Source organism: Ochotona princeps, chromosome 14 (assembly GCF_030435755.1).
Source record: "Ochotona princeps isolate mOchPri1 chromosome 14, mOchPri1.hap1, whole genome shotgun sequence".
NCBI classification, from domain to species: Eukaryota; Metazoa; Chordata; class Mammalia; order Lagomorpha; family Ochotonidae; genus Ochotona; species Ochotona princeps.
In genome coordinates this window covers 1,165,028-1,184,043 of record NC_080845.1, presented here as the reverse complement: position 1 = coordinate 1,184,043, position 19,016 = coordinate 1,165,028, and the positions used below count along the sequence as shown (strand labels likewise).

Below are 19,016 nucleotides of genomic sequence, written 5' to 3'. Positions count from 1 at the left end.
GGCCCAGCCGGGTCTCAGAACCCACACACCTGTCCTCGGCCCCAAGGCAGCACCAGCCCTGTCGGCTTCTAGGCACGCGGTCCCGTCCGCTGGTGGCGTGTGTGTGCCTTGAGACCCTGCGAGGGGGGCCCTGGCACACATGGTTACAGGCACCCTCAGCCAGGCTCCTGGGCTCGCACGGGAGCTGGCACCTTCTCGGCAAGCCTGGTGCCCACCCAGGAGTGATGGCCGCCTGAGAAAGCGAGGCCAGAAGGGACCGTAACACTGGGAGAGGCCGGCACACTCCGGAGCAGAGGGCTTATCTAACCAGAGGGCACCGGGAACGGGGCTCTGGCGGGCACGGTGACGCCCGAGCCTCCACCCGCCGGGGCCAGGTCACTCTGAGTCGCTGCTGTCGGAGCTGGAGCCGCTCGAAGTGCTGCTCCCCGACTCGGAGGAGCTGCTGCTGCTAAGCCGTGAAGGGCCCCCGGAGGGCACCGAGCCGGACTTCTCTGTGGGCACAGGGTGGAGAGAAGTGCTCACTGCCCGCCCGCCCACCTGCCGGGCCAGCCCAGCGCCCCTCCCCCAGCCGCCGCCCGCCAGCGTGGAGGAGCCAGGACACTGCCAGACCGTGCTTCCGCTCAGTGATGGCACAGCCACAGCGGTGACCAGGGGGGCTAGAGGGACCCCACCTCCAGCACACGTGCTCAGCCTGAGCATGCTGATCTGACCTGGGGAGACCCCTCCCACAATCCACAGGTGACCCAGGGAGCAGAACACAAGCCAGTCACCACAAAAAGCCCCCAGTGGCACGTGTGACTGGCCCAGGGGCTGAGGGAGGGCGGGGCGCGGTGCCTGGGCCACGGAACCCCAGGTCCCCACTGCTCTGCAATGCACGCCTGCGACCCGTCCCCACTCTCCCACCGAGGACATGGCTCGGCACGTGGCAGCGCCTGGCGGTACCTTTCCTGGCCGGCTTCTTGCCGCTGCCCAGCTGCCCGCGCACGTCCTGCAGCCGCCTCTCCAGCTCCTTCTCCTTCTCCTGCGCCAGCTCCTCCTTGGACTTGGCCGCCTGCTTCTTCCCGCTGGCCGCTGTGGATGAGCAGACGCTGCAGGCCGCCCGGGGCCCTGCACCCCACCCTGCCCCTGGCTGTGCCGCCTGGGCCACCCCAGGTCCCCACGTGGCAGAAATGACCAGCAACAAGGACACGGAACTCCCCCCAACCCCCCAGTTGGCCCTCAGGGAGCAAAGTCTCCCGGAGGTGTCCTGACGGGGACAGGGCCACGCCCACTCCACCAGCAGGTGCAGCAGGGGGCGTGGTTCAGCCCACAGCCCCAGAGCCTGCCCACCGCTCAGCAGGGAGGCCAGCCTGGCCTGGAGCACAGTGTGCGAGTCCACAGGAACTCACCACGCTAACGCCCAGGAGACGGGGCCATTCCACGTAGAGCAAGATTGGAGGAAGCACGCCTGGGCGGCCCTACACAGGCACGCCAAGCCCTGGATGGTCTGCTGGGGCTGCCTGGCCTCCAGGACGCCCAGGCCCCAGCACCTTCAGACACTTGGCACAGTGTGGACCCTGTGTGCTCAGCCCGGCCGGTGAGGACCCTGCGAGCTCAGCCCGGCTGGTGCAGACCCCCGTGAGCTCAGCCTGGCCAGTGTAGACCCCGAGAGCTCAGCCCGGCCGGTGTGGACCCCGAGAGCTCAGCCCGGCCACTCACAGAACGGCTTGCGCTGCTTCTTCTGCAGGCAGGACTTGACGTAGCGCTCCAGCTCGCGCAGCGTGGTGGGCTTGAGCGTCTCGAAGTCGATTTCGATCTCGTCGGGGTTGGAGTCGCGCAGCGAGGGCTCCCGCGACTGGATGATGTGCACCACGCGGCCCAGCTTCTCCCCCGGCAGCCGGTTGATGTCCAGGCTCAGCTGGCGCTTCTCGTCGTAGCTCATGGGCAAGCCCTCCTCCTCCTCCTCCGAGTCGTAGGAGGCCGACGCCTGCTTGCCGCCTTTCTTCGGCTGCCTGCGGGGTGAGACGGAGCAGAGGCGTGGTGGCGAGCCCTCCCTGGGCACCCACACCGTCCTGTGTCCCATCTGCATTCACCTCACGCGAGAGGTGGCAAGCCACAGGACACGGGGACAGAGGGGCAATAAGGCCCGGCCGGCGAGAGGGCCCCCCATGGCTTCAGCCGTCACACTAAACATGGGTGTTGCGGAAGGAGCCGCTCGGGCTGGATAAAAAGCCAGGTCCCACAAACACGACAGCCATGCTGGACCCTCATCACATGAACAGGGCAGGTCACGTGGGACTAGGTAGGGAGGGCACCCCAAGCAGGCACTGGCACAGAGAGGCCCCAAGGGGCAGACCATAGCAAGGGCCGCTACCCGGGAATGACCAGGCCCCTGCGTGGTCCCCTCACCAAGCCTGGGCCATCACACACACACAGAGAAATGCAGCAAAGCTCAAGGAGAATGAGAGAAACCCACGCTTTGCTTCAACGGGAAAACCAGCAACTCTCACTCAGTGAGAGCTAAAAAGGCTTAACTGACCACGCAGCCAGCACGCATGGGGCCAGGGCCTCGGCAAAGCTTAATAACTGACCACACCGCTGGCATGCGCGGGGCCAGGGACTCAGCATGGCTTAACGCACTGACCATGCCACCGGCACATGCGGGGCCAGGGGTTTGGCACGGCTTAGTAACCGACCACGCCGCCGGCATGTGCAGGGCCAGGGGTTTGGCACGGCTTAGTAACCGACCACGCCGCTGGCACGCGCGGGGCCAGGGTAGGAAGCTCTCCCCCAACACGGCTCAGCGGGACGCCTCCCCTCCTGAGCCTACAGCAGATCAGCCTAACCACACAACTGGAAGCGATGCTGTGCCTGTGGCTCTAACCAAACGGGCTGCAGGCCAGCGGCCTACACAGGCCCAGAATCTCCCTGGTACACGCCCACTTTCAGGCCTCACCAAATGGAAGAACTCCTCGGGGGACCCGGGGAAAACCCAGGAAACACCATGAAACACAGGAAAACGAAATCCCAATACATCAGAACCAGTGGGGTGCAGTGGGCAGCTGCAGACGCGGCCACCGGTGCTGCCAGTCCTCCTGGCACCTTCCTGAATTAGGAAACAGGGTATTGGCATAGCGAGCTGAGCCCCTGCCTGCACTGCTGGCATCCACACAGGCAGCCGCCCGCAGCAGACAGGTTTTTTTTTTAAGATTGATGTTTTTATTGGAAAGTCAGATATACAGAGAGGAGAGACAGAAAGACCTCTGTCCACTGATTCACTCCCCAAGTGGCCACAACGGCCAGAGCTATGCTGATCCGGAGCCAGGAGACAAGGGCTTCTTCCGGGTCTCCCAGGCTGGTACAGGGTCCCAAGGCTTTGGGCTGTCCTCGACTGCTTTCCCAGGCCACAAGCAGGGGCTGGATGGGAAGTGGAGCAGCCGGGACATGAACTGGTGCCCATATGGGATCCCGGCACATGCACAGGGAGGAGTTAGCCACTAGGCTACCGTGCTGGGGCAGATGGAAGATTTTTGTCTCTAATTCTTTCAAATGAAATAAATCAACCTTTTAAATCCTTTAAAAAGTAGAAAAAAGGAGAACAACTCATGTCTAAAAAAGTAACAAGACAAGGAATGAACAGAAGAGGAAGTGGAGAAGAACCCGTAAGGAAAAGTGATGACCCATAAGAATGGTCAGGACGAGAGACACCACGGCAGGAGCAGGAGGCTGGCCCGTGCGGCAGCAGCCACCAGGACTCACTGAGGGGACTCGGTGCCCGCAGGGTCCCTGTGACGTCATGGGAGGTCCCCTTGGGGTCACTGCGAGGTCATGGGAGGTCCCCTTGGGGTCACTGCGAGGTCACTGTGAGGTCCCCTTGGGGTCACTGCGAGGTTATAGCAGGTCCCCCTGGGGTCCCTGTGACGTCATGGGAGGTCCCCTTGGGGTCCCTGTGACGTCATGGGAGGTCCCCTTGGGGTCACTGCGGGGTCACTGTGAGGTCCCCTTGAGGTCACTGCGAGGTTATAGCAGGTCCCCCTGGGGTCCCTGTGACGTCATGGGAGGTCCCCTTGGGGTCCCTGGGTCATGGGAGGTCCCCTTGGGGTCACTGCGAGGTCACTGAGGTTCCCTTGGGGTCACTGCAAGGTCACTGTGAGGTCCCCATGAGGTCACTGCGAGGTTATAGCAGGTCCCCCTGGGGTCCCTGTGACGTCATGGGAGGTCCCCCTGGGGTCCCTGGGTCATGGGAGGTCCCCTTGGGGTCACTGCGAGGTCATGGGAGGTCCCCTTGGGGTCACTGTGAGGTCATGGGAAGTCCCCTTGGGGTCCCTATGAGGTCATTGTGAGGTACCCGTGAGATCACTGTGCGGTCACTATTAGGTCCCCATCAAGTCCAGGAGGCCCACCAGTGCCACCCAATTCTCCTGAGGACCCAGAGCCAGCACCCAAGGCACAAAGCTGCCCAGGAAACAGACACAGAGGGAGGGGGCCCTTCCGGGTGCTGAGCACCGTGACACCACCGCAGCCCCACCAGCCCCACCGCAGCCCCCCGCAGGGCGCGGGGCCCACCTGCCGGCCGCCGCAGTGCTGCTGGGCTTCTTGGCGGGGGCCTTCTTCTGCGGGGCCTGCTTGGGGGGCGGGGCCGCCTTGGCCTTCCTGTCCTCCTCGGGCCTGGCCTTGCGTTCCTTGGCCTTCCTCCTCTTCTCCTTCTCCTTCTTCTTCTTTGGCTTGTTCACGGGCGCCTGCGACAGGGCGGCCAGCTGCTCGTGCACGGCCTTGAGCTGCGAGAGAGCTGGCAGCTGAGCATGGGGGCAGCGAGCGACGGCCGGCCCCCCGGACCCGGGCAGGGGGCCCAGCGCCCACCTGCTCCTGCAGCTCCGCCAGCCTGGTGGCCCGCTCCTCCTCCGAGTCGGAGCTGCCGGAGTCCGAGGAGCTCTCCTCACTGCTGCGGCTGCTCTCGGCGCCCTGGCTCACCACGGGGGCTGCGGGGGCCGGCGGCGCCGGGGCCTCTGCCGGCTCATCCGGCATCTTGGCAAACCGCATCTCAAAGACATCCTGTGAGCAGACAGAGGCCCGCAACGTGAGCGAGAGGCCTGTGGGTACAGCCCTCATGGATGCTGGGGGACGGGGCCTCACACAGGAGGGTGCCCTGTCCGTCCAAGACACAAGGGGGTGCCCATGCCAGCACCCACAGCATCACAGCCAGGAGTCACGGGCCCTCATGGCCATGCCACTGATACCCACACACTGCAGCCACGGTTGACAGCTGCCAGCACTACGTGGTCACCTTGTGACGTCCAACTCAGACCCTGCGGGACCTTAGGCCTGCTCCTGTCTTTGGTCCTGCGACACAGGGAACAGACACGGCTCCCTGCAGGGGTCATGGGCCCTCAGGCCAAACCTGCCATGCCTCTAGCACGGCTCATGTGCAGGAGGCTGGCCCTCGAAAGCCAGGGCGGTGATGACCCTGAGTGAGGGGGCGCCTGAGATGGGTCCTTCAGAACAACAGCCGGAGTGAGTGGCAAGTCTGAGTGAGGGGTCCGAGTGACCGGACAGGCGGCACACAAGCACACAGGTCCACACACATGCAGACAGCTCTGTAAGGCCCATGCTGAAGGCTAGACCAGAGGCCCCAGTTGCCCACATCAGGCCAGCAGCTCCTACCCTCTTGGCCATCACAGGAGCGAAAAGCCACGACTCAGCTCAGGACAATGCGCCTGAGCACCTGAGGTCCCCTGCGGGCCAACTCAGTAGTGGGCAGCTCACCTGTCCCCAGTGGTCGGTACTCGGGGGGCCCAGTTCCCCACTGCCACCCATGGGAGCTATGATGAGCCGCCCGAGCTGCCGCATCTGACCTGGGCTAGCCCCAGGTTACCTGCAGCTTCCGCGCCATGGCCACCACCTCATGGTCTGGGGGGTTGTACTTGTAGCAGTTGGAAAACATCAAACGGACGTCGGCAGCAAAGCCCTGGGCATCCGGGTACTCGCGGCTGTCCATCTTCCTCTGTAACACAGGGGTGACCACGTGAAAGGGTGCTCTTGGTGGGCCTGGAGACGGTGCTCACACACCACGCACAGACTGTGCCACACGGGCCAGCAGGCAGCACCTGGCCAGACACCCAGCTCTCAGTGGCCCTGGGCTTTGGGACACGGCCATGCTCGTTCCCTAGCTGGGAACGAGGGTGCTCCAGTCTCTTACGGCGGTTCCCTCTGCCGGGGGGAGGGGGGGCCTGTGCGTCAGCCCCGTTCTTGGCCAGGCTGTGACAAGGACAGCAGCGGCTCCCTGCTGGAAGGGAACCAACCAACCCTCACAGGTGTCCACTTGGCTTCTGGAGCCAGTTGAACCCTGTGACCAGAATGGACTAGAATGGACCAGAACAGGCAGAACCCCAGCCCAGCCCTGGGGGGCTGCACGGCTTCAGCATTCTGCCTCCCACCCCAGGGGACCCCGCTACCCGGACCACCAGACGCTGGGGTCTCCCCAGTGCCTGGTCACACACAGCAAACAGGAGGGACCCCGGGTAGGCATCTGAACTGGGAGCTGGCAGGCTGGCAGGCTCAACACCCTCCCCGAGGGGACCGGGCAGGAGGCTGGCGCCCAGGAGTGCTTCAGGGTCCTCTGCCCGTTCTCAACTTGGCCTAGCCTCTCTGGTCTGGTGGGAACCTGGAAGGATCCCACCGCTCTGGGAAGATGCTAGCCGTGGGCCTCAGCTCTGCCCCTGCAGGGAGGGGGCATGGCAGGCCGCTGTGCTGATGCTCACAGCCAGGGTGGCAGCCACCTAGAGGGCCTTGGGGCCTAGTGACACCCAGGCCAGGATGGCTTTCCAGAAGCCGGTGGCCAGCGCCCCTCACCCCACCCAGCCCCCCACTTTGAGGGTGCTCCGGCAGCCAGCGCTCCACCCCTGCCCAGGCTCCCCGCCATGGCCCGGCCCCCCAACCTTGACGGTGCTCAGGTCCATCGGGTGCTTAATGATGTCGTGGTAGTCGTGCAGCTCGAGCGCCTCGGCGTCCACGGGCTTGTAGAAGGGCCAGGCGTAGGCCGCGTGCTTCTTGGAAAGCATCTCCTTGAGGATGCTGTCGCAGTATCGCAGGTGCTCCGAGAGCTTGCCCTTCTTGCCCGCATGCTGGGGCACCTCCCCGTCCTCCAGGTCCTTCTTGGGCGGCTTGATGGGGCGACCCCCGCTCTCGCGCCGGGCCACCACCTTGGCCTGCTTGGGGTCGGACAGCGGCGGAGGCGACTCGCTGCGGCTGGCGGTGATGGCGGAGGTCGTGGGCGTGGTCGTGTCTGCTTTCCGTTTCACCCCCTTTTTCTACAATGGCAGAATCACCAGTGAGCGCCAGAACCAAGCCAGCACCTGTTGGTCACCGAGCTCAGCAACCTTAGGCACGGTCTCGCCACCTCCTCCCAGCTGTCCCCAAGGTGCGGGGGTGGGGAAACTGGGGCCCAGCGGCCATGTCACTGGCCCCAGGTCACAGAGCTGGCCGTGTTGAGGCTGGGACGCCCGCCGGGCTCCCCCAAAGCCTGCCCTCTTCCCGTGCCTCCTGGGACTTGGCCCTGCTGGGTGGGCACCCACACCAAGGCTCTCCACCACGGGAAGTGCCACATGCAACTCCTGACACCTGTTGGACGCCCAGGCTGAGATGTCAGCTGGGACCAAATGGCAGGGGAGGAAGGCCCAGGAGCAGGGCTTGAGGACGGTGCTCGGTGGACAAGCCAAGTAGGACACAGGTGGAACAGGGCAGGCAGCAGGATGGAGGCTGGCACAGCGAGGGGCTGCTGGTGGGCAGGCAGCTCAGTGCCCCAGGGCAACGCCGGGCCAGAGAGGAAACCTGGAGCCTTCCAGGGTGGGAGGGTGATCTGGGGCAGAACTGGGCACCCAGGCAGACATGGGGCTCTGCAGGACAAGCAAAGACGTCTCCCATCTGGGGGCTCTTCCACTCTGTGGACACGCGGCCAAGCCCCTGGCAGCCCCAGGCCCCAAGGAAGCTGCACACAGCCTTTCGGGGGTCTGCCGGCTTGAGCCACGCAAGCCAAACTGCTGCCTCAGGTTGCGGGGAGGGGATGATGACATAGCAGCTCCCTAGACACTTCATGGGAACCCACAGGACACCAGGCCCAGGCCCCAGAGGGTCCAACACCCAGTGCCGAGCCAGCCGGCTGGCAGTGCTAGCCTGGGGAAGCGGAGAGCATGTGGCATTTTACCTTGGGGGAGCCACTCAACCCCCGTGTGCGCCTGCTTCTACATCTGTAAGATGGGGGGGTGCTGCCTGCCCCAGAGGGTCACTGTGAGAATCAAACCGAAGGAGACGCATGAGTGACCCTGGGGCGGGGTGAGGGGGGTGAGCAGGCGGGGAGAGGGGAGCAGACCCCAGGGGGGCAGTGGTCCCAGGACCCCACCAGCCCTGCAGCTGGCAGGAAGCAGGTCTAAGCCCAGGCCTGGCCAGGACACCCGAGGCAGGAGGGGGGGCGTTGCAGCCAGCCTCCCCACGTGTGCGGACAGCAGGGACGCCCCCTCCTCGCCCACACCTCTAGCTCACATCGTCCCCATCTCGGCCGCTGGGCAGTGATGGTGTCCAGGCCAGCCCAGCACCTGTGCCCCCTGCCCAGCAGTCCCCCCACCCAGCGCCAGGCGGCCACTTCCAGCCTCAGGACACCCACCTTGACAACAGGTGGCGTCGGGGGGACCACAGGAACTATGGCAGTCGTGGGAGGAGGCGGGGCAGCGGCTGGGGGGACCGGGACCGAAGTGACGTTGGCAGTGATGGTAGGTACAGGGGTGGCAGCAATGACGGGCGTCTGGGAGGCGGCAGGGGGCACGTTCTGGAAGGGGGTGGCTGGAGAGACAGAGGACACGGCCGCCACCTGCTGCGTGCCTTCAAAGACAAGGGCGGGGCAGGGTCAGCGGAGGAGGCTCTGCTGGGGTCCCAGGGCTCAGGACCACCACATCCCCAACCCAGGCACCCTGAGGGCAAGTCATGAGAGACCCAGCTCTGGCCTTCCCACCGAAGCCCAGGACACAAGACTGTGGAACAAGGTAGCTGGGTCCCCCAGCCCAACAGGTGAGAGCCCAGGGACCCCAAAATCCCCACCAGATGCTGGCTCTGTCACCAATGAGCTCAGACACGTCCCACGTCCAGCCCAGGATGGCCAGACACCCAGCTGGCCACTGGGTGAGCTGCTTCCCAAGGCTCCCACGGCAGCTCGGATCCTGGCCTCACCACAACTTTCAGGCCAGAGTTCATCAGGGAGAGCCCCAAGATGCAGGGAGTAGTGGCCCAGGACTAGGGACTTGGGGCCCTCCTGCACAGGTGGCAGCGTCCCTCCTCGCCGTACCTCGGCCACAAACGGGCCTCTGGAGGGTGTGCCTGCTGCACCCGAGGCGCTGGGGAGCAGCTGGCCCAGCCCAGGGACAGAGGGCCCACTGGCCACCCGCCTCCCCCGTACCTGCACTCGGGGTGCCCGCAGCGGGCTTTCGGCCTTTTCCCTTGGGGGCAGGGGGCAGTAACTCAACTTCCTCCTGGGGCATCTGGGCCACCTTCTGCAGAAAAATTTTCTCTAAGGCTTGAGCCATCAGCACTATGTCATCTGTGGGCTGGAGACACAGAGGGCCGGGTCACAGGGTCACAGGTCGGCAGGCACACGGCGGGAGTGGGGTATCGGGCAGTGCCCCACCTCCCCCGCAGGCGTCAGGCGGAGGAGAGCCGCACACCTTGTTGTAAATGTAACAGTTTGTGAACATGGTGTTGAAGTCCTGCATGCACTCGCTGGCGCTCCAGTAATAACCGTTTTCTAACCTCTTCTTAATCGTCCCCATGTCCATGGGATTCCGGATGATTTTGTGGTAATCCTGGGAGATTTTCAGGAAGGTCACCGACCCTCCCCCAGCTCGCGGGGCAGCGGGAACCTGCCCCACAGCCTTGCCTGCGCCCGAGGCCCGGGAGGAGGCCCACAGAGCTGGCAGGCCACCCGGAGCTGGGCACTGCAGGGATGCAGGGATGGGAGAGGGTGAAGCTGGGGTTAATCTACTGGGGTTCAGGTCAAAACTGAGCATGCGTGCCTGGAAGAGGGGGGACACCCCCATTTAGCATCTCACACTGAGCGGGTGCCACGGGCGGGCTCGGCTGGGTGGGACACAGCCCAGAGAGCCCTCTGCCCTGGCCTGGTCCCTTCCTGCCAGCCGGGCTGTGCGGCTGACCCGTCCCCAGGCCAGGCACTCACGGGCAGGTTCAGCTTGATGGCGTCCACGGGCTGGTAGAAGGGCCAGGCGAACTGGTGCTTCCACAGCGTCCTCACGACCACGTTCTGCATGTACTGCAGCTGGTTGGTTTTGCGGCCTGGCTTGCCGGGGTTGGAGACCTCCGGCGGGGGTGGGTTCACGGGGCCCGGGGTCGCCGGGACGCCCGCGGGGGCGACGGCCGTGGTGGACATCCTCTAGCAGCTGGCTCACACGTCACAGCGCCGTGCAGGGGCCCAGGCTGCCTCTGTGCTCCCCAAGGGGGCACGACATCCCATTTCTGGGCCCAACCAGGCAGCACCTGTGTGTGGGGGAAACAGAACAGTGGAGAGGGCCTGGTCACCCCTAGGGACAGCGACCTGGGCCCAGCTCTCACTACCTGCCCCCCGGATACAACAGGACATCTCCTGCCCCAGGGGAGTGCTCCCATGGCCACTGTCAAACCATCAGGTGCATGGCAGGGCATCTAGCTCCCGTCTCCTGCTCCCCGGTCAGGGCACAGAGAGTGGTGGGCAAGCAAGGGGCTGCACTGCCCAGGGCCCACTCGACCCTGCCGGACTTTCTCCTGGGGCTACCACAGATTTCACCCAGCCTTGCCTAGCCTGGCCGTGGACAGAGGCCACTCAGTCCTGCAGACACAGGGAACGGTGGTGTGAAAAAGCCCACGGGCTGCTCTCAGCTTCCATGAGGCCCACGCAGCCTCAGCCCCAGGTGACCAGGACGCCAGCTCCATCTGTGGTCCTGCCACCGCCCCAACGTGGCCGACTGGTCCACCTGCTCCCAGGGCCAGTTCAGCTGTCAGCACACTCCCCATACCAGCCAGGTAGGCCAGAAGCGTCCACTGGGAGCCTGGGCAGCACAGGATGCCCAGTGAGCACACCCACAGCCGAGCTGTGCTCACTTCTGCTGCCCCGTGCCCAGTGTGCCCAGCCACAGGGCACAGGGCAGACCAAGGCGCAGGCTGGCCTCCTGCAAGCACAAGGATAGGAGGCCCCGGCCCAGCAGGAGGACCTGCTAGGCTGCTGCTGTGGCACCCAATGGGAGCTGCAAACTGGAGGTCCTCGATGGGGCACCATGTGGGGTCTGCGCCCAGCACCCACAAGCATGAGGCAAGATGCCTGCAGAACCATGTCCCTCCCTGCCTCGGGCAAGGCATGGGACCCAGGGCCACTGGGCACTGGGGGCCACCTACACTGGGGATCAGCCCAGGTCTGCCCAGACAGCCACGCCCCCAGCCAGCTGACCAGGCCATGGCTTCCCTCCGGCGTGGACACCCATGGGCCAGGGACACCTCAGTCTATGGCCACAGGTGGATGTAATCACAGGCCCCTCTAGAAGAGGCCGACAACGAACCAAGCAATCCAACCTTTGCCTCTCACTGCCCCCAAGGTCTGGACACCAAGTAGACGTGAAAACTGTGTCTGGACCCCGGAGACCCCCTTGCTCCATGGGGCCCGCATGTGCTCTCCAGGGCCAGGGAGCATGCTGGGGGGGATAAGGACGAGCCATCCCCCAGAGCCTGAGGCAAAGGCCAGTGTCTACACCAGGGACGGAAAGAAACCCGAAAAGCCCTTCCCTGCCCGCGCCCCTTCCCCCACTCTGGGCAGCTGTGACTGCAGCTGAGGACGGTGGCCCTGGGAAGGGCAGGTGCCGCTGGCCAGGGCTGCTGCTGGGGAAGAAGGTGTGGCCTGGGGCCCCGGCTGGGGGACAGCAGCTCTGGGCAGGAAGCAGAAACCACCAGGAGAGCGCCAGGGTCGGTCTGGCAGACACGGCACGGAGGGCATGGCCCGCCAAGCCCAGTGCCCCGGGGGAGCCGCTGGAATCAGGGTGGGACACGGCGTGGGGTCAAGGTTAGGATTTCTGTACTCAAGGTGCTGTCCACACAACACATCACCGGGGCCAAACCCCCACAGGACAGGCCCCGGGGCCTCCACGACAGGCAGGGGCTTAAGCATGGTGCTCCCACCCCAACCTCACCCCTTTCTTGAGAGGAGGACAGCAACCGTGGGACACGGAGGGACGCCTACCGCGGAACTCTGCCACGCTCAACAGTAAAGGGGTCTCCAGTGGGGCTTGGAACCGATGGCCAGGGACCAGGTAGGGAGGGGCAGGCAGTGGCCAAGAGACACAGCCACGTACCAGCTAGAAGCCACCTGGGCCCCAGGCCAGGTGGGAGGAGCCTGGCTTTCTGGAAGAGCAGAGGGTGGGCTGTGACTCACTGGATCAGTGCCCAGGGGCACACTGAAGCCTGCTCCGAGCCAGGCCAAGCCTGTGGCACGCCGAGCAGCCTCCAAGGGAGAAGCCCCAGGCGCACGGCACAGACCAGCCCCGGCAGCCGCTCCATCCCACCACCTTCAGGAGCAGCCAGCCGGCGGGCCGGAAAACTGAGGCTCAGGGTCCCCCACCCCACTCCCGGGGCTCCCATTCAGCTGCTGGCTGGCCACATGTGCTGCCACTCAGACGACCCGGCACTGGAGGAGCCCCTGAGCCAGCACGGACGAGAGTGACAAGACAGCCGCCCTGGGCAACAGAGGATTGCAAACCACCCAAGGCGGAAACCCTGCTGACCACCGAGGACATGGCCCGCCAGCAGGAGCAGGCTCAAGCTGATGCCCACTGGTCCTGCCCTGGGGAGCAGACAGTCCTCCACTCACCTTGGGGTACAGGTAGGGGGCTGTGCACTGACCCTGATGGACAGCAGGTGGACAGCCCCCTCCTCTAGAGGGGATCTGAGGCCAGGGCTCTCCCAGGACAAGGACAGAGAGGGGTGTGGCCCGTCCAGGCCTGCCACAGCAGCAGCTGGGGGCACCGCTAGGCTGGCACGGCCCCAGTATCCAACCAAGAAGGCAGGGCCGGCAAGGAGGGGGGCTCTTACAACTGTAGGGACAGCTGAAGGACAGAGGATATGGGTGATACGAGGCGCAGAGCCAGGGGAGAAGGCCACCGCAGCGACCGTGCCGGATGTCCACGGCACCCTCAAGATGGACCTCGCGATGTAGGCAGAGGCGGACATGCCCAGGAGGGCATCCCGGCCTCGAGGGGGGTGCCCACCAGCAACAAGGGGGCTTCCCAGACACCACCCCAGGGTGGGCAGAGGACTCGCCCTCCACAACCTCAGGTGCCCAGCATATCTCACCACTCCATCCTCCAGTGGCGGCAGGACCCCCAAACTTGAACGGGGTCACCCTCCACTCACCACCGTGCCCAGGGTTGTCCCAGCGTCTGTCCCCAAGCAGGAGAGGTGGCTTCCTCGGCCCTCTGGGCGACGGGCAGCCACTCACTCCAAGCCTGCAGAAACCAGATCTCCAAGGGCAGGGCTGGCTCTGGTGACAGACACGGCCAACTGGCCCTGCCCTGCAGCTGGGGAGGGACTGGGGCTTGGGGTCCCCAGGCAGGGGTTGGGCCCTGCAGGCGGCCACCACCCTGCCTGCCTGCCAGCCCCCTGCCTCATGGAGATCTCAACCCCAGCAGGCCCCACTCTATGGCCCCAGAGGCCGGGCACACAGCTGGAGGCACACCAGAGCCAAACTAGACGGACCTCACATCTGTGTTCCCACACCTCCACGCCTGCAGGAGGGCCCGCACAGCCAGCACCCCCAGACTATCCTAGCCTGTGTAGGAGGCCATTGTGACCGTAGGTCAGCGCCCGTAGTCAGCAAGCACAGGATTACAGTTGATGGGACAATAGTTGTATGATAAACAACTGAATGGATGTCTTGTGTGTGACTGATTGGATATCCTTTGCATGAGAACAACTGTATGGCTACCTTTTGTATACCTGATGAGATATCATTTGTATAAGAACAGTTGAGTGGGAAGTAATATACAAGGCAAAAGGACTTCCAGACTAAGGCACAGAAACAGTTGATGGTTCTGTTGATGAACTAAGTATCTCTACCCTAATCCTGTATGACCCTCAGCATATAAAGTCTGTTGCCCCTAATAAATTTTGGCTATTGATCATCGGTCAGTAGTCCAAGCGTGTTATCGGCTCCGTGCACCAAGTCCATCGCTGCAGGACAGCGACAAGCCTGCACTTGGGGAACCCAAGCCTGGGCACACCCTTTCACCTCCACCAGGCTTGCAGCATGTCCCAGGTCAAGACAAAGAAACACACACCCTTAGCCCATTGCTTCCTGACCACAGGGGCAGGGGACCCCGCTGGGCACACACCTGGACAAACGACCTCTGCCCGGACCGGGAGCCACCACAGCCCAGCCACCGGCGCCACGGACCCCACACGTGCCTGACGGGGTGGCAAGGGGAACTGTCAGGAGACACCAGCCCCGTCCCCACCTCCCACCCGGCCAAAGTGGCACCAAGCACTGAGACCAGTCCACACCGAGCAAGGCCTCGGCTGGATTTGGTCCTGTCCCCTTGGGCTAGTGGTGGGAGGCAGACACGGCAGACACCTGGGGGCAGATCCAACTGGCCCCCACCGGCTTGGCCGGCCTGGGCCCACTCTCCGCCCAACACAGGCATGTCAGCGGGAACAGGACAAACCAAGCTGTCCCCACCAGGTCCCTCCCTCCCTCCTCAGGTGGGAAGGGAGCCAGCCGCCATCCCACTTAGCAGATATGAGGCCCTGGGGTCAGAGCCAGGAGACCAGGACCTGCTCAGCCCATGGCCCAGCCAGGCCTTACAAGGCCGGGGAGTGAGAAAGGTGTCTCACCCACCAGGCCACAGCCAAAAAACCACAATTCCCACACCTGCCTGGTGCCCAGCCACAATGGCTGGCTGGCACTCACGAGGGCTTGGTCGTGGCAAGCCAGCAACTGGGCAGCAAGCCAGGCTGGCTTCACTGGTCACCCCCAATCCTTCCTCCTCCTGCCCTGGTCCCCACAGGACCCCCGAGCCCCCGACTTCCAGCTGCATGTGTCCAAGAGTCGGTCGCTGCCTGCTCTCCAGCAAACACCGGGTTAACTCCCGACCACCTGTGCCACAGTCCTCAGGAGGGAGGGACAGAGTCCAGCGCCTCTTGGCAAACACAGCTCCTCGCTCCACGCTGGCGGGGGACGGCGGCAGCTTCAAATGGGAACAGGGCACAGTGCACCCAGCAGTGACCAGGACGCCCTCCCTCCAAGCCCCTCGGGCACTGTAGGTGGGACAGTCCTGGCAGCAGCAGGCCCATTCGCCTACAAAGCACCCCCAACCCACACATCTTCCTGTGGATCTCAAACAGCAGGCAGGAAGACCCCAAGCCATAGGGGCGCCAAGACCCTCCAGAACCTCCACTCAACTGCCAGCAGCTATGGAAGCCAAGTGGGGGGGGAGTGTCTCCAACCCTGCGGGCCACCTGGAGGAGCAGGCTGGGAGGCAGGAAGCCAGCCCCGCAGCTAAGCACCTAGCCAGAAGTGCCCCCACCTCTGCCGGGCACTGCAGGCACCCACAGCAGACCGTGCATGGACACAGCTGTGAGGGCCTCGGCTGGGGCCCCAGGGAAGTGCCCTCACCTCCACCGGGCACTGCAAGCACCCACAGCAGACCGTGCATGGACACGGAGTGGCTGTGAGCGCCTGGGCTGGGGCCCCAGGGAAACTCAGCCGCAGGGCGCCAGGAAGCGACCAAGGCAACCCTCAGCCACGGCGGTCAGGGGCTGGCACCTGGCCAGCCGGGGGAGGCGGGCACACAGCAGCCAGTGGCTGCACGGGCACTGCCTCTCCCCACACCTCCACTTTCACTTTCTGAGAGTGGGAACAGTGTTTATGAATCTAGTTCGCTCGGCTGAGCTGGCTTCGCACGGCGCTCTACCGCCTAAACAATTTCTACTCTGGAGAGCGCCTAAGCTCCCGCCGCCCGCTGGGCACACCGAAGGGCTGGGGTCCCCAGGTCAGTCTGTCCAGAACGCGGTGGGCAAGGTCAGAGAAATGTCCCCAGGCCTGCCAGCAGCCACGCCAGGGCTAAGCGGAGTCAGACCCGAGTGCTGAGGGGCTGGGCCCCCTTCCCGGCCGGGGATGGCCGCTAGGAAACAGTGCCGCGTCTGCAACCTGCAGCCGGGAGCCGCTCCAGGGACTCCGAAACACAATCTCCATTTTAAAGAGCGAGCCAGGGAGAATGTCCACAAAGCAGGGACAAGACAGAGCCGAGTTCCCCTGGCCCTGGCTGGCTGGGGCAGCGCCTCCACCCGCGCGTGCATGCACCCACACTGCCCACCGCCCCGATAACTTTCACAGACAATAACGGAGAGCCACGCAGACCGGGGACCCCGTTAGGTGCCTCGAAGCAAAGCTTCCCACCAAAACGAATGACCCAGCCGGGCAGCACAGCCAACACGCGCGAGGCCAGGCGCACTCTCCGCCCCCTTTCCCCAGGGCCTCCCGCCCGGCCCTGCCCTGGCCTCGGCGCAACTGGTGGGGAGAGGGGAGGAGCAGCTTCCCCTCCTGCTCGCGGCGTCCACGGGCGGGCCACCGCGGCCGCGCACAGCGACGGGGAGGAGTGGGGCGCGCGCTGTTCTCCAGATGCAGCTGGGGCAGCAGCCAGTGGTCAACCCGGCGCCCACCCCGAGTGGGCAGCAGAGGGAAACACCCTGGCTCCTCCCGCTGCAACTCGACCTCGCCCGGACTTGGCGTTTTCCGAGTGGGCTTCACCACGGGGAGCTGGGGCTCCCAGGGGCTTGGCACAGGGGCTCCGACTCAGTTCCGGGCGCCAAATTCTGGGAGGCGGCCGACCCCTCCCCGATCACGCAACCGCTACTTGGGGTGGCCAAGCAGAGGCCCGCCCGACCCTCCCCCTCCACCCACCCCGACGTCTCCGAGCGCGGGCTCCCCAGCGGCCGGGAGCGGGGCAAAGTGGCGCTGGGGCACACCTTCCCCTCCGCGTCTTCCCTGGATTCCCCCTCCAAAAGATGGCGCGCAGAAGAAAGGGGGGGAAAAATCCCTTCCGTAAAGAAGGGCGCGCAGAGGCCGGGCTGGCGCGGGGCGCGCGGGCCGTGCCAACTCCGGGCTGCGCGCCCCGGCTGCGGCGACGCCCCCGAGCCCGGGGCCTGAGGACGGCCCGGGGGCGGGGGAGGCGCAGGGCGGAGGGGAGCGCGGCCCGCGCCACCACCGCGACCCCCCGGGCGCCACCGCGCTTTGTTGCATCGTGGCCGCGCACAAAGGCGGCGGCGGCAGCCCCGGGCGCTCGGCGGGCCCCCGGACGCGCGGGCGGCCTGCGCGGGGCGCTCGGGGCCGCGCCCCCAGGCCCGGCTCCCCCTCCGGCCGCGCCACCGCCCGCGCCGCCCGCCGCCCCACGCGCGCAAGGAAGCGAAGAGAAAGGGCGTACTTGGCCTCGGCGGCTGCGGCGCCGTCCCTCCCGGCCCGCGCGGCCGGCTCCTCTAGGCTCGCCGGCCCCGGCAGCATAATAGACGCGCCCGAGCCGAGCAGGGCTCATGCGCTGCGCCGCGGCGCCTGGCGGGAGTCGTAGTCCGAGGCCGGGCCCGCGCCGGGGCCGCCCAGGGGAGGCCGTGGCGCGCGGACTACATGTCCCGGCCCCGCCGGCGCCGCGCCCCGCCCCGCCAACCCCCGCCCCGCCGACCCGGCCGCGAGCGGGCCCGGCCCGGGGGGCGCGCGGGGGCGGGGCGCGGCGCCGACCCAGGCCGCCTGCCACTCCTCTTTCCCTGGGCGCAGGCCCTGCACCGGGCCCCGGGCCTCCCGGGCCTCCCCTTCCCGTGCAAGGGACGTGTGCCCGTGGAGGGAATCTTCCCGGTGCCCCGGGGAGGCGTGCAAGAGCTGGACGCGCAGCCGGCACCCCCGGTGGACGCGCGGGCCGCCCTCGAACCCCCGGCGCCGCACCTGCCGGGAGCTCGTGTTTGTAAACAAACCGCGCGCCTAATTAGCCTGGCGGGGGCGCGCACGGGCCGGGGCGGGGCGGCCTCGCCCGGGGAGGAGCCGCGCTCGGCCGCGCCCCTCGCCCCCTCTGGCCCCGCGCTCTGGGACCCGGCCCCGGACCGGGGGACCACGGTTTTCCTGAGCTAGGGGGACGGGGCACGAGGGGTGTGCTCCTCGGAGGCCCTCTGACCCGCTGCCTCAGTCTCCCCAGCTCCCGGCGAAGGAGAGGGCGCAGGTGAGCGGATTCCCTCCCCCGAGTTCCATGGTAGGGTCCCAGAGGGGAGGGTGAGGACCACCGGCCCTTGTGTGCTTGGAGATGCAGAACCCTCAGTGTCTAAAGGAAACGCACAACTCTCCCGGGGCGGACCGCGCATCTGCCCTCTGCCCAGCGCGCCTCCACCCGAGTCCGTGCCCAGTGCGAGCCAGTGCGGCGTGGAGGAGCGCCTTTGTCCAACCGCACAGGGCAGGAAGAAGAGGCCCCCCTCTTCGGGGGTCAACGAGCCCGCAGGCTCGAGACCAGCAATCCTCAAGTCCAGTCCTAGGGGTCCCGGAAAAGCCAGAACCTTTTGTCCCCACGGTCTCTTTGCCTGTCACACCTCAGGGCACAGCCCTTGAGCACGATGTGGGCCCAGAGCCAGTGCCCACCCAGCCCCAGTCATGAGCACTGTGTCCCTCCCCACCAAAGCAGCGTCCCAGCGTCTGCCCTGCACCCCCAGCTCCTTCGTGAGGCTGGGTCACTCTTCCACCCTCAAGTTCAGGACCAAGAAGTCTCTGCACCTGGACTTGGCCTTGGCAAACACTTAGGCAGGGACTGACAGAGGTGGCTAGCAGCACGGCCATTAGCCTGATGCCATCCCCCGGCCTCTCACTGCCCCAGGAAGACCACAGCCAATGGCAGGCAGGCAGGCAGGTGCCTCCCTCCCCTGCCCCTGTGATGTCCACTAATACCAGCCCAGGCAGGTGGCCCTGTGTGGTGTCCACTCACGCCAGCCCAGGTGGC

The 19,016-nt window shown here is 65.8% G+C and overlaps 1 protein-coding gene across 5 annotated transcripts; it reads right to left on the bottom strand.

Annotated features, from left to right (window-relative positions):
* Window positions 1–24: 24 nt before the first annotated feature.
* Window positions 25–17,574, bottom strand: BRD3 (bromodomain containing 3). 5 transcript variants are annotated; one of them, XM_058672928.1, is made up of 13 exons: window positions 17,017–17,036; window positions 10,483–10,512; window positions 10,196–10,452; window positions 9,687–9,824; window positions 9,422–9,569; window positions 8,636–8,850; window positions 6,915–7,286; window positions 5,852–5,980; window positions 4,840–5,031; window positions 4,546–4,757; window positions 1,699–1,991; window positions 943–1,071; window positions 25–491 (listed from the first exon to the last, which is right to left on the bottom strand). In XM_058672928.1, exons 3-13 carry the CDS (start codon window positions 10,403–10,405, stop codon window positions 376–378), a joined length of 2,154 nt encoding a protein of 717 aa, XP_058528911.1. In that variant the 5' UTR covers window positions 10,406–10,452; window positions 10,483–10,512; window positions 17,017–17,036; the 3' UTR covers window positions 25–375. The 5 variants fall into 5 exon arrangements, with proteins under 5 accessions (XP_058528911.1, XP_058528914.1, XP_058528913.1 ...); XM_058672931.1 differs by lacking the exon at window positions 17,017–17,036 and adding an exon at window positions 17,472–17,574 and having other exon boundaries at window positions 64–491; window positions 8,636–8,811; window positions 9,422–9,515; XM_058672930.1 differs by lacking the exon at window positions 17,017–17,036 and adding an exon at window positions 17,472–17,573 and having other exon boundaries at window positions 64–491; window positions 9,422–9,515.
* Between the last annotated feature and the right edge of the window lie 1,442 nt (window positions 17,575–19,016).